Source organism: Diadema antillarum, unplaced genomic scaffold (genome assembly GCF_040938485.1).
Source record: "Diadema antillarum isolate AM-2024a unplaced genomic scaffold, OU_Dant_1.0 scf00000198, whole genome shotgun sequence".
NCBI lineage: Eukaryota > Metazoa > Echinodermata > Echinoidea > Diadematoida > Diadematidae > Diadema > Diadema antillarum.
In genome coordinates, this window is record NW_027271087.1 from 70,463 (window position 1) to 86,273 (window position 15,811).

Here is a 15,811-nt window from a genome sequence, read left to right on the forward strand (position 1 = left end):
CAGATAAGCATTTCTCGCCTCTTCCTTTGGAATAAGCTTATATGCCTGTAGTTATACGGATCTATAAGTTTTCAGTTTTATATTTTGCGATTTCCAGCCATGTCAATATTTGTTAATGATAACATTTACCTTTATCATTTTCTTCCTCTCTCACATAATATAATAATCATGCAATAGCGCTACTTTCCGCATAATACATTGATAGAGACAGTGTTACGAAATTTCTGCAGTGAGTTGTATCACCTTCTCCTTTCCTTGCATATTTTATATCGAATTTTTACTGTGCTGAATCAAACTAACCCAAGTGACTGTTTTTTTTTTAAATAAACAGCAAAAAGGAAAAAAAAAGAAAAAACAAAACAAAACAAAACAAAACCCAAACAACCAAACAAACAAAAACTTTGCGCCTGGAAACTTTGACCTTCATCTATATCATTTTTTAGGACGTTTTCTGTCATCATATAAAGTTGTTGGTTTGACACTTCTATTTTTTTAAATCTTTTTAATAGAATCTATGCCTGCCAATGGCAAACTCCCCAGCGAGACACAATAATCCACTTAAATCCAGTGGTGTAGGACCCTATTAGTGTGGCCTTCGAAATGGAGCTATTGTGTGGCGTCATTATCCACGGTCAGTGCGAAATGCTCGCAAATAATAATGATAACGTGTTGAGGAAAGGCGAATATTATTAGGCATTAGGTAGCCATTTAATCACCTGAACGTAATGTCAGATTCACTTTAATTGACACTTGAACTGTCACTCTCATTTCAATGATTTCATCAAGGATGTCTCCATCCCGACGTTTGTTAGTATTTCTTTTCGTTTTGAGTCTTTTAAATATCCAATGGGTAATACTGGATATTGGAGCACATAGCTGCCTACATTAGTGTTGATCCGATATCCACACGAAGGCATGCTCAACTATTATTCGACCCACATCGCACAAATCCACTTTTCCCGCGACTGAAACTCGTCTCGTGGCTTAATAGCTGGCAGGGACGCTCAGGTGGTAATTAATAGGCCAGAACTCTGGATACCTGACCCGCCAAGGCTTCGGCGGTCTTGAAATTGTATACAGACCTCAAACTGTTAAATGAGTAATAATTCACGGCTGACACAGCTTCTGCCAAGTGTGAAAAAGATTCATTTTCGTTGTCGCGCCGAACCAAAAGCGCGCACTCTGCCTACGCACGTAATGAAAACTAAAAGATTCTCCACCACACTAAAGCAAATCGAAATGACTGTATTAGATCTCCTCCACCCCCTTACTTTTTTTCCCGTCAGAAATGAAGGTTAGTGGGCTGAATCTTTAATCTTTGTGCTTCTCATCATCAATAATTACCGCATCTGAGAAATATCTCACGTAGGTTTTTTTTTTTCTTTCTTTCTTCTTGTAGTGCCGGGTTGCACGAAATGTCAGCTCAGTGTTTCCGAATCTAGAGTACGCTCTTGTGTTTTGAAGCAATATGCACGCTGATTATTATCGGTTCTGTTATGAGACGCGTGGCATTTAATTACCAGCACGCAGATTCACATATTATTGCCTTTTTTTATTCAAAGCGGCTCATTTTTACTTGCGTGTAGCTAGCTACCTTGACTAGCTCTAATTACAGGTAGTTATACCGTACAGGTTTGAAGGAATCTTAAAAAGCACATTGATCCATGTTTTCAAAAAGAACGCATTTGTGCCTTACATCTCGTGGTACAACTCGTATAATATATACCTTATCTTGACAACGCGATGCTGAACAACTTCCCTAGGTCACTAAACACATAGTAGCCTCTTGGCTGCTATGTACTTTCCTTTTGATGAAACAAACCAATATCTATCTTTCTGTCTATCTATCCATCTATCTATCTATATGTATGTATGTATGTATGTATGTATGTATGTATCTATCTATCTATTTATCTATTTATTTATCTATCTATCTATCTATCTGTCTATCTATCTATCTATCTATCTATCTATCTATCTATCTATTTATCTATCTATCTATATTCTATCTATCTATCTATCTTTATTTCTTTCTTTCTTTCTATCTATCCAGGGAAGTGTTACAACTAAGATTGAAACAAAAGAAAGCAAGTACAGAACTTGCCGTTATATTGCTAAGATACGGACCCTGAACGTCTTCTTTTGGTAATTATCATAAATAACAAGTTTTGCGATTACAATGTAATACCTACTCTCTACAACACACACATACGCACACACTGCCCTTAGTTTGCAGCGTCTATACACGCATGCGGTTATGCTCTTCTGTTTGAATAACGAGTAGTTATTTGCAGGACTAAAATTATATCGACAGATGTCGGATGTGAAACTCGATGTTTGCCGAAGAGCAATAATGTGTTTGGAAGACAGGGAGTTACGTAACATTACCGAGAAGTATGTTTCCGATATGAGACCTAACAGAGAGGGCGCGCAAACACATTAAATGCATTCAGCCCTATACGCTTGATTTCAAATCACACGTGGTACCACACTGCATTAGGTTGGGTTTTTTTTTCTTCTTCTTCTCTTGCACATTAACATAGTTATTGGTTATTAATAACTGTCGAAATCAATGGGGGTTGGTGTGTTGAAGAATAGGGAGACAGATAGGACTAAATAGAGAGATACAGTGGCGAATCCAGAGGGGGGCGCAAGAGGCGCACGCCCCCCTTTATTTATCGTTAAAAACAAAAGAAATAAAAAGAAAAAAAATGAAATGAGACCCGAAAGTGGCACCAGGAATATTAGTTGCGCCTCCCCACCCCCCCCCCCTTTTACAAAATTCCTGGATCCGCCCCTGAGATAGATAATAGCTAGAGAGGAGGGTGAGGAAGAAAGGGAGAGGGACTTTGTAAGTATAGGGGAGGGAGGCGGGGATGAATCAATCTGTTTGTGTGTATGTGTGTGTGTCAGTGTGGGTGTGCCGTTGTCTGTTTGCAATGACCATTGTAAAGACGTTCTGATGTTTAAGAAAGGGAAAGTGGAAGAGAGAGAGAGAGAGAGAGAGAAAGAGAGGGACAGAGAGGTTTTCCTTTTTTTGGGGGGGGATGGGGTGGGGATGGGGTTGCTTTATTCCAAGAACTCTTGTATGAAGGATAGTGTGTCGGGAAACACAAACGGTCAAGTGCGCGGACGGTATATCCGGTCATCGGCGTTCATCTCCCTAGGTGCATAATCACGAACTTGAGCTAATTTCACTGCGCTATCTAACGGACTCTAATGCGGTATTTAGGGCGCTGTGCTCAGAGTGACCCTTTGTAGAGTAGGCAACCGTTTTGTAGCGAGGATGCGAAGTAGATCACCACTCTTGGGGTTTTTTTTAATTTTTGAACGGGTCTTTCCTTTGCTTCTTTTAATTGATTTTTGGGACTGAATATTTTTAATTTTTAATGGATGTTGTCATCCTTCAGCTTATTTCCGGTGTTTGATTCGCTTTTGAAATAGGCCTTTACTTGATAACCATGGTGCCTCTCCTTCTCAATTTTACATCCCAACTCATCAATACATATCAATCAAGTTCTAATTACTCGGCTTGAATGTGTGTTTTATCCCCGCAGCAAACAGCAAAGTTAACGTTATCACTTCTTGTCTTTGTCTTGGTACTGAGATTTCTCGTTATAATGAGACAAGATGAGGCTTTATGGGCGTGGACGGAGGGTTATCGTTGTTGTGACCATAACTTTGTCAATGAGCTACATTTATCATGACTGTTAATTGAATTGTATCTCATTTCGGTATATATGGGGAAAAGGGGAGAAATAAAAAGCATGAATGTTGTGCATTTCTGCTGGCTTAAATAATTTAGTAAGTTAATGAGTGACAAAATTGATAAATATACATCACTGCGGGGGGAGGGGGAGGTGGTAATTCGTCTTTGGGGACAGAAATATCAACCGTTGACACAATATCGCTACAGCCGTTTTTCATTTAGTTTCTGTCTTTGTCTCAATCCAAGATAACGTATCCCGTTATATCATGAACACATACGCATGTGAAATGCAAAATACAATAAGCGAACGAAATGTATAAACTCTTTGGGATCACATCGTTAATATGAGGAGATAAAGGATTGGAACCAATGACAATGGCAAAGGTAAGTAAGGTTATGAAAATGTCATAAAAGATTTGAAGAATGAGGTATAAAAGAGATTTATTTGTTCATCTCTAAACGTCGACAGATTACCCCCCCCCCCACCTTGCGTTATGCTCATGATAATAAATTTTCCTCTTCATTTTTCCTTCTCTCCACAGTATGGTTTCATCAATATATGCGTAAAGGCTCTAGTGACGGAGAAATTCGGAGAAGAGACATGGCAGAAAATCAAGTAAGTGATCTCAAACAATCAACAACCGCTGATTAAATTCTGGATGATCGTTGCGGTTGCTAGTCTAGAATGGACTTAATTTTCAGAAGATACAGTAGAGTAATAATAGAATGAGTCAAATTTAGAGTTGAAAGAACTGCATCGATGTCATTCGTAGTTTCCTATATTGCACTGTATAGACACAGGACGAACATAAGGTACAGTGTAGGGTGTTCCATCTCATGTTTCGCTTTATTTACTGTAGGCACTATGAAGATCAAAGAAATAACATTGTCATTGATTGCAGGAGTATTAAATTTTGTATATTGGAGAAAACAACGGGGTATTCCCACAAGCACCTATTGGTAATTTGTGTCGATTGTGCTTATTTCTCTTCAGTGTGCACCAAACAAAATGCTTGTTGGTGTAAGACAAAAAAAGCAAAGCAATTAAAGTCGCATAAAAAAAAAATGTTACTGTCAACTCAAATATTCCTGATAATCATTGTAATTTGAACGTAATCGGTTGTCTTTTTCCGTTGATTTGTTTTTAGCTATGAACAAAATCCGACCGACGACGTGCTGTTGTCTATAGCAGTGCTCAACAAGATTTGGATTTTATAATAGTATGGACGCAGGAGTCGTGCGTTATTTGCTCAATTCATACTCTGCGCGCACATGTAATAGGCAGTATCATCAGGGATGATTAGACACCCTGCAGATCCGCATCAAAGCTCCTTAGTTTATTTTCGTAAAGTGTGGTTGTCAACAGGTCTGCGAAAAGCCAAGTAAACGATGCTCAACTTGATGGTGCTTTAGGGCGTTGAGGGCGTCGAATTATACCCGTTGATGCAGATGATGTAACAGTGCCCAGAATCAACAGAATATGAGACACATAAGCTCGTCTGCTTTGCTCGTTTTTTCCTTATTATTTTTTTCTTCTTTCTCTGTCTCTGTTTATCTTTGTCGGTATCTGACTATGTAGCTATTACATGACCTTCCTCCCTCTCTCTCTTTTAATATTTTGCCCTCTCGCTTGCTTGTCTATATTACAATATATCTCCCTCTCTCTTCCTATATCTCTTCATGTATAATCTTTCCTCTCTTTCTCTCTTCATGTCTAAATCTCTTTTTCCTTCTTGTCTCTCTCCTTTTTAAGTATGTGTGTGTGTATGTGTGTGTGTGTGTGTGTGTGTGCGCGCGCGCGCGTGTAACGACTGTAACGACGTTCTGCAAATCACTTTTGCCTGTGGGAACTGAATCGAATGAGAAATTGGTAGATGAAATTCGCAGCGATTGCCCCCCACCGACTCATTGGCGTATGTGTACCGACCCTTCAAGGGGACCTGCCGTCGTTTTCGTTCAGATCCTCCACCAGTAAACCGGAAATTAGGCACCCTTTTGGGACCAAATTTTCGCCAAAGGTAGATGGGGGTCACATTTCATGTCACACAAGTTTCGGATCACCTTTCTTCAGCCTCCTCTTCTTCTTCCTTTTCACCCGTTTCTCCTTGTGTTTTATTTTACTTTAAACATTCTCCTCTCCCCCTTTTTTTCTCCTTCTTTATCTATCAGTCCCTCTATCTCTGCCTAGATCTTTCTTTCTATCTATCCATCTGCCTTTCTGTGGCATCTCTTCCTGTCCTGTAGGTATCCCAGCTTGTCGCCACGCTGCCATCAAAATGAGGAGGTGCGGGCCGACCGGCTTAGTAAACACGCCAATAGTTGTCATAAATACCTGGGACGACCCGCCGCACATGGCAACGAATGTAATATGTCGCCAGAGTTTCGCATAATCCCTGTACAAATGGCGTCCTCGCGATCAGCACAATATTATGATTGAGCCTGCCTTGAGATTGGGGGATGAGACGTATTACTGGCCGCCCTTAATTTAGTTGTATGTTGGCTCTGAAAGCTTTCATGCCTGCGCCTTGAATCACAGAGCAGCCGTGTTCAGATTAGCTATATGGCAAATCGCACATTTTGCTCTTCATTCTTGCGTTGTCCAATATGCGTCGGCGCTATATGCAAACATTCGATTACACGTCCATTTCCTTCTCTTAAAGGCCAGTTGTCAGATTTCAACGTGATTGAATTTGCTGAAACACTAGATTTAGCATCGTAGATGCTTATACGGGTGATTTATCCTATTCACTATAGTCAAAACTATGAAATTCTCCTATCTACCCCAGATCAAAAAGTAGTACGGAAAAGATGTATCGCATTAGATGTATACTTGCAGCGGAAACTTTAACCCTATCACCCTCTACCCCATCCCCTCTATCCCTCCCTCCCTCTCTCTTTCACTGTCGAGAGGGGAATAGCTTCTTGCGCTCATATTCCAAACGATTTTTCACAGAACGCGCGCACCTCCTCCAACTTGTTAATGTTGTAAGGTACTATATACACCATGCCCCGAAAAAAGAAAAAATCCCCAATAATGAAACACGTTTCAGTCACAATGGTGCCCACAAGTAGCCAGCTTCCCCACCCCTTCCCCTTCTCTTTTAATTTTGTCCACTCTCGGTCGATATTACTGAAGACGACCGGCCGATTCTTTTCAAGGGGCCAAACATATTTTTGCTATGGGAATGCAAGACGTCGCCCGATGAAATGTGAACAACCGACATTTCTGACGCCTTTGCCCTGGAAGATGACAAAGAAACAATCGTTAGAAAACTCAGACAGCATGCCTGTGGTATATAGACCTACCAATCGTTATTAACCCATCAAATTTAAGAAACCGAGTTTCTCTAATTTGATGCTCCGTAGTGTTTTATTGTAATTTCCATCATTCATTGCTAGTATATTTCTCATAGTGTTGGAAATTGGAAATAACTTTGGGTTCATTTTATCCAGAGGAATTTTCTTCCAATTTAACGTAAAGTCGTATACTGTTTTTGGTTGATGTCAGAAAAAGTGTTTCAAGGAATAGAGTCATTGAAAAAAAAGAGAAGATTATGTTGCTGTAAAATGTGTGTTTTGGGCATTTCTAGTGTCATAGTTATGAATTTTACAAAAATTCAAACATGAAGATGGCACTCTCAATGGAAAATAATTCTTAAACGATTCGAATTTTCGTTCTGAAAGACTAAGAATTTAATGGAGTCTTCTGATTATTTAACGTATGATTTTCTGTAATTCATGAATACGTTCAAGATTTTTCTCTGCTGTGAAGCCCCAAATAACGCTGCAATGTTTTATGTGGGATGAAACAAATGAATAATGAATTTCTCCTTTTTTTGTAGAGGCCATAATGGGGTGGTTCCAAAACAGATATTTATCTTTACCCCCACAAAAAAAAAATGAAGTATACAATTTAAACTCTTTTCCTTGTCTCTGTAGATTATGTTCTACAATTACTGTAAATTTTGTAATGTCTTATTGTTCAACATCGTTCAAAATGATATGTTAATGTATCAATGTCTAAAGTAGATTTATTTGCTAACATCTACCTCTTTATGCTCTGAAGAAAATTGAACAATTTTTTCATGAAATAAGCCGTTACGATCTGAGCCTTCACAAAAAAACACTTATCTGCAAATGCTATACAATTTAGATTATGTATTAAATATTTTAAAACATTGATATTCATGGAAAGAGATCCTTGTGGTGATCTGAACTTTATTTCTTGGAGATGTGGTGGGATTTTATATTATTGTTTATTTCATATTTCATATGTTGACTTTTGACGATTTGTGATATAGCTTATCCTTGCCCCTCATACAGTAATAACGCACTTGTTTTATAAAATGAAATGTAACATTTAAGTAAATGTGATTAACGCAGAATCTTTTTTTCTTTTATGGCCAGATTTATGTCGTCAAGAAGTCGTGACATTGCTGTTTCTGTTGACTGGTTCTGGCTAAATCCATATTGATGTTTTTTTATAAGTATGTTGTATTTCTCTAAAAAAGAAGGTTCATTAATCCTTTATAAATACATCTATCTATTTGGGACTTATGGTCAAAAACTGACATTTGACGACAGTGTTTATGATAGAATCATTTTGTTTTGGCGATCAATTAATATGATTTAGAAAAATACCGGATTATTATGGGGATGCTAACACGGGTAAATTTCCCGTTCTTTATTACTTTCAGAGACATATTATCCATTGTCATTAAGACCTGTGCATTTCAGTAAGCTTTTGTTCTTCTTTCTGTTTTGGTGTATTTTCTTTTAAGACATCCATTGTGAATACCTTCGACTTTTCAGCGTAAATCATTACAAATATCGTATGGCATTGATCGGTATGTCTTCATCTTCAGATGATGTGAAATCAATCCTTATCGAATAGTGCAAGTTCTCCCTTGCAAGGCCTTACACGACTCACACACACACACAAGTACAGCGAGATTCATGAGTGTGCTAAATTCACTTTGCGAGCTATGCGTAATGTTTTGTCGAATGGTCTTAGGACATGCAAAAGTCCTTTCATCAAGCTAACTGTTGGAAAGTGCAATCATAGAACCGTCCTCGGACATCTTTTCACTAATCGATCTATTCATTTCACTTTTCCAATCCGCGTAGGAGGAAAATAAAGTTTATTGATCGCCAATAAAAATTTAGAAAAGCGGGAAAGCACGAACACACTTGTGGAATGCCAAACACGCGTTGCCCGTGACAGGTCTGCCCTTCACGCGAGCTAATTTGTTTGACCTGGAGAACAAAATGCGCTCTCCATCATTTCCATGGCAACAACAGAAGCAATGATGTGTATGTCTACGCCCTGTGTGAGAGTGTGTGTGCGTGTGTGTGTGTGTGTGTGTGTGTGTGTGTGTGTGTGTGTATTGTGTGAGTTTGTAAATGTGTCTGGATGCGTACGGGTATTTGCACTTTTAAATTGAAAATAATATTAGTTTTGTCACCGTTATCGACCTCCAGACCTGTTTGCCCCGAAATCACCGTCCGGAGTCCAGCAAAGTACACATCGCCAATCATGACATCATAATTTATAGTGCAATAACTTACTCTTGCTGTAAGGTTTCTGTGTTCCGTACCGATTGAGTCAAGACATATTCATCCCTGCGTTTTCCATGTCAGTGTTGTATGTGATTGGCTGATTGAATAACACACACACACACACACACACACACACACACACACACACACACATATATATATATATATATATATATATATATATATAATATATATTATATAATGTTATTGATTATGTTGCGATGGAGAAAAAAAAATGAACAGAACTGAACTGAACTATAGGAGCTTGCTTCCAAAAGGTGCTAAATCCATCATTTTTTCAATGGATTTAGCGCCTTTTGGAAGCAAGCTCATCATATATATATATATATATATATATACGTACATTGGAAGATAGAGAGAGGGAGCCGTACGTATATAGATACTAGTAGATTGACGTAGATCTAGCTTCTACACAGTAGAACTTTGCATGAACTGCTTCTCAATTCAGATGAGAGGAGAGAGCTAGTGTGTGTATGAGAGAGAAAAGGATTTGAATATATTTTTGAACGTGTAAATGTTTGGCATTTACTAGTAGTTGTCAGATCACATTTGTAGTTTATGTATTAATTGCATGCATGTCGACAACGTAAGAATGTAGAACAGAAATCACTGAGGTTTAGAAATGTCGTGGCGGGCGTATAAGTTTCTAAGACAGTAATTGTAGTCATTAAAGGAGACCTCCGGATGATTTTCAGATTTTTACATTTGAACAACTATAGATTAGTTATACTGAGGACAGAGTTTCAGAATTTGTGATAATCGGGATGAAGAATGAGAATATTTTCAAAAATTAGAACAAATTGCCATGAACAAGGATGATGACATGGCAGAGTCACAATAACAATGCATGAGTTGGGGCTCAAGGAAGCAGAACAAAAGAAAAAGGCATGCATAGATTATACACAGGTGAACTCGTAAGCAAGCGGTACTGTAATGGAATTACACTGCTACATTTCTTAAATATGTGAGCCTCCTATGTCATCATCCTTGTTCATTGTAATTTGTTTAAGGTTTTTCAGAGTATTGTTTCTATGCTTAAGAACCACAATAAATTCCAGAAATATATACACGGAGTTGTCGATTTATGTACTATACATGATGTGAAATTATGAAAATCGTCTGGAATGTTCCTTTGAATTCTGTTGTTTGTTGCTCATGTTACCTTTGTATTCTATTACGGGTTCGGTTTTTTTTTTTCTGTAAATACTGTTTTGCATTTATTTCATAATATATGTTAACAGTAATAAATGGCAACGTAACCAGGCGATAAACAAACTGATAACAGAGTGTACAAAAATATATTTGATACAACATTTTGTTTAACATTAAGCATGTGTACAACTTTGATTTATGAAGTGGGTGAAACCTTTGTAAACAATATTGCTTAAAGCGAAGTAGCGCCTAAATTTAATGCATACGTATGGATGTGGAGGACTCAGTGAAAACATGTCAATAGATTATAATGACTTGCCATTTTGTATATTTTCAAAGGAAATTGCACAGTATTACGTTTGTACTATGCGTGCAAAGGGCATGATACCTTTGCAATGTGCATATTGCTGAGGAATTTGACATCTCTGTATGTTTGTTGTGAGAGTATAAAGGACAATTAGTGAGCCTGTCGATTTCTGTAGAAAATTTGTTCAAAGACGATTGACGAGACAACAATATTGTTATGTGACACAGCACTTAAATCCAACGATATTCACTTTTTTGACAGTCATCATGTTTACAGTGATAGACAGGACTGCAGGAAGGGCTAGTATCGTATGCAAGGCGCGGGAAATTAAGTAGGCCTATATACAATCCTGCATCGGTTGACATCGTGGCATAATGCTTTCTGAATAGCTGCATATAACCAGCACTGTGTGTGGATTAGACAAAATATATGAGAATGGCCCCGACCTGTCCTGACTGATACTTATTTGCCTTTGATTAGTGTTTGTATTTAAAACGACAGCCAACGCGGATGCAATATCGTGCGGAATTGGCGGATTGCCATTAAGACCGTTAATTGAGAACGCAGTTTTCTACGTCGGCTCCATTCAAAATTAACTCGATAATACGTGGGCGACATTTTCCTCTTTTTGTCGTTTTTCTAAGGCAACATGAATTAAACAATAGATGCACTCATTTACTGCTCGCACGCGACCATCTCATATTTGTCCACGATAAGCTTTCTGCGTTTGAATCTCTGCGGGTATGTGGGTGTATAAGCCAAGAATGCGTGTATTACCACATCGTTTTGTGGAGGTTAGTAGCCAACAGGTTGAAGAAAGAGTTGCATCAAATGAACGTGTTTTAGAAAGCATTAGCGGTGCCGCCGGGCATAATGCCAAAGAAAACGAACACAATTACCAGTAGACACGCCATACCATGTTATACCAAGGTGGCACATGCTGTAATGTAAAGGAGCACAACACCATTCCAACAAAGCCTCGTATGACAGTCAATTGTGTAATTAGCTGTGATATAAAAATCTAAATGGACCTTAATAGAATGTTTATATCTGAAAAAAAAAATGTTATGATTTAATTCTTCATTGCATTAGTTCAAACGTGTTTCTTTTTCTTTCCTTTTGGTTCCGTTTTTTTCATCTAACGAAATACCAATCGCTGCAAAGTTATATAGTCTACCACATTTTAGAAGTATGGTTTACGCTTACCTAATAATCGTGCATGGACTTTTGTTACAGCTAGTTAAAGCGATACTGTAATGTCACACGACTTTGCTTTTTCTGCTTTCTTGTTTTAAAGGCTGCAAGCACATCATAGAAAGAACAGTGTCCCACAGTGTGAAACACACTGTGAAATCTCTTCACACTGTTAAATTATAGTGTCTTGACATTGTGAACACATTGTGAGTCATCAATTCACAGTGTGAAACACAAAATTACTATGTGAACTTTCTGTGAAAAACCACACCAGTGTGAAATCATCTTCACACTGTTAAATTCGAGCGTTTTCACAAGGTCGAATGTGTGAACACATTGTGAATCACTGTGTTCTTTTCAGCAGGATTATAGGCTTGTACCCTCTGAATGTTGATTGGATCGCTCTGTTTTGCTCCTCATCGCTACTGTTTATCTGTGTAATCATAAACTGCATTGGTGGCTAAAACATGAAATCGTCATTGAGCTTCCCTGATGATGAAATATCATACAATAAATGAAATCAAGACAAATACACTGTAAAACCATGGTTTCATTCCTAAAGCGCTATCATTTAAACAGGTATTGCCTGAATAACGCATTCTGATGGCATCACTAATAATCACATGCACACAAACACACAACTGAATATGAATTTTGTTATTATATAATATGTGTTTTATATATATATATATATGAAAGCAAGATATTATTCAGAGGAGTGAATATATATATATATATATATATATATATATATATATATATATATATAAAGAGGGAGAAAAGACAAATTTATAGCGCAGAGGTATATCTATTCAAACGTGGATCACTAACAAAAAGAAAGGAAGGGAACGGGATAATCTTTTTAGCTCTAGCTAAATGTGTTCTGCCCTATTATTTTTTCACCTCTGAGAAATCCAACACTGCGCTCAGTCTTTTTATATATATGTATGAATTTATATCCAAGGGAGAAAGCCTACTTCCCCCAGCAGCAGATGAAATTATTGATTTGACCACTGTATAGTAATCATTCAGTAAAATATTTCTTTCGTTTTAATCTTAAAGCTTTATGACATTTCCATATAAACCGACACTGTCCGCAGAATCCTAATTTTGTATAGATTATATCCGCTTACTCGAATGTCTCTTGTGGACTAGATAAATCAATGTAAGAGGATTGAAAATAACAACAACAACACGCTCTGGAAGAAGTACAAGTCAACGCACGTTTTCTGTGCGTGGATTCTAATCCATTTCCTTATTTCATTACGGTTCATACCAGTCACCCAGTCGTCCAAAACACATAATCATTGTGTGTTCATGCCTGTGTTGTGTGTTTATAAGAGTTATTATCCATCATTTCTCCCTGGTTTTACTAGTATTCCACTATTCATTATTTTTTTCGGGGGGGGGGGGGAGGGGTGGGGATTTTAGCCCGCTATGCATGTCAAGAGAATCCTTGATATCTTACATCAATCTTGCTCGTGATGTCTGACAAATTGTAAAGAAAGCAACATTGATGCACAAATCACAGTGCCCATCTGAGAATTGAAAACGAAGAAAAAAAAAAAGATTGACAAGGGCAAAAAGGAAAAACACGGGCTTCTCGCTGTCGCCCTGTTGAATAGGTATGAAATCCGAGCTTGCACCTGAAATATTAGGAACAGCTAGAATTTAGAAAAGCTAACGCTTTGGAGACCAAAATGCTCCCAGAAGTAATTCATTTGACAGACATTCGATAGGATTGATCTATGTGTCCCTTTTAAATTCACCTCATGTGCTCTTCTTCCAAACTGAAAGGGAAACGCATTGCTCTGAGACAAAAAACAACAACAAACAACAAAAAGCCAAACCAACAAAAAGAAAAAAAAAAGGCACACCTAAAATAAAAAAAAAAACAATAAGTAGAGGAGAAACAAAGATGGAATTTTACCTCTCCATAATAGCTTAGACTTTTCCCGGGACCTAGTCCATTTTTTTTTCTGGAATAACAAACTTAAGACAAATAAACAATGTAAAATATAAAATGAATATGGAAAAAAAATAATCCACAAACAAATACTAATAAAACAAATAATACACGAATAAGAAAAGAATTGTACATGTGTATCGATAAGTATGAAACTGGATAACCAGAGGGCACTGACTGGTGAAATAAATGGGGTTCATCCCACTAGACCAACACCCACGAGTCATACAACCCACGAGTTCGACATTGAAAATAGGTCCCTGAGTCATACGGTTCACGAGTCATACAGCCCATGAGTTCGACACTAGGCAAAAGCAGCCCACGAGTTCGACAGACAGATATAACACGGAGCTTAATATGTCGGTCTCGTGGGCCTTGTTAGCTTAGTGTCGAACTAATGGGCTGTATGACTCGTGAGCTGTATAACTCATGGGCTGTATGACTTGTGAGCTGTATGGCTCGTGGGCTATGTGACTCGTGGGTGTCGGTCTCGTGAAGTGCACCCAAATAAATGTCAAAACGTTAGGCAGTCAACGTTATTGATTTATAACGGGCATAGAAGTTGGTCATTACTGATTTTATAGATTTAGTTGGATGTGATTCACGTGATTATAATGAAATGCTTTAACAGTGTGTGTTGGATGCAGGAAATGCCATGACCCTCTTCAACTATGTCAAGCATGTGAAACATTATATGGTCCATATTCCTAATTTCATAAACATGACATTCGAATTGTCTCTCCTTATCTCTCCCTGTCACCCCCCCCCCCAGAACTCAGGCTGGAGTGGACGATAGTTTCATCTCACACACTACCTACACAGATGCAATAACACTCAAATTGGTCAAGGCTGCCAGCGAAGTGGCAGGTAAGATCTTCAGTATCTTTATTTTGGTGACACTTATAGAATAATGATAATCATGTCATCATTATAGTACATTCATAGAATTGTGCTTGTGTTGTAATGTCGAATTAGTTGGCTGTTTTTACCTAGTGTCGAACTCATGGGCCTTATTTGCCTTGTGTCGAACTCAAGGGCTATATGGCTCATGGTTTATTTTTTCGATGTCTGACTCGTGGGCTGTATGGCTCGTGCGGTTGTCGGTCTCGTTGGATGACCCCGTTTAATCACGTGTTGAGTGTTGATGAATGGTGCTGATCACATAACAAATCTCATATAAAGTAACAATGATCAGCACACATTTAAGAACACGTTCTGAAACACAAGTTAAGATAAACCTAAATCCTGAAAATCTAACTTCTCAAGAATGTTTTAACATATCATGTACATATCTTTTGTCTCGATGCCTTAATAGAAGAAACAAGTAAACCCAAACTATTAAAATCTAACTCCTCAATATTGTTACAACATAATTATTAGTATTCCTAACATGTAACATGTCACAATTTGCGTCTTGAATGCCGTTAACATAATCGGGTGACTCTGACAAATGGCTTGTCACCTTCACTAGAGCACTTAGGGTGGGATTTCACGGAGCACGCGAACGATTTGCGAAGGACGCGAATGGCAAAATCCAGCATTCGCATTTTGGTCTGCAAAAGATCGCCAAACGAACGTGAGGGTTCGGAAGCGTCGTCAATTGTTCGCGAATGTCGTTTTTACTTCGGCGAGAGTTTCAAAAAAGTTTGAAATTTTCTGCGAACCTTTTCCGCACACTTGGTCGTGATTTGCTCGTGAATTGTTCTCGAAAGTGTCTTTAAAGCCTCGTCATATGCGCAAGACCTTCGCAAGACACGCGCGATGTTCGCAAAATGTTCGTGAAACCCCAAACAGTCTCCGAAACTTTGGAGAATGTCTCGCGTATGTTACGCGAAATCTGCAAAGTTTTTCCGATCATTTTACGACGTAATCGCAAACTGTTCGCGTACCTTTTGAGACATTC

At 38.2% G+C, this 15,811-nt stretch overlaps 1 protein-coding gene across 1 annotated transcript in view; it reads left to right on the forward strand.

Moving 5' to 3' along the window:
• Window positions 1–4,084: 4,084 nt before the first annotated feature.
• The window catches only part of LOC139723735 (guanylate cyclase soluble subunit beta-2-like), a 62,706-nt gene continuing 50,979 nt past the window's right edge, over window positions 4,085–15,811 (forward strand). Inside the window, exons 1-3 of the mRNA XM_071634950.1 lie at window positions 4,085–4,093; window positions 4,252–4,325; window positions 14,681–14,775. Of these exons, the coding sequence (XP_071491051.1) occupies window positions 4,085–4,093; window positions 4,252–4,325; window positions 14,681–14,775 (178 nt within the window). The remainder of the gene's footprint in view (window positions 4,094–4,251; window positions 4,326–14,680; window positions 14,776–15,811) is intronic.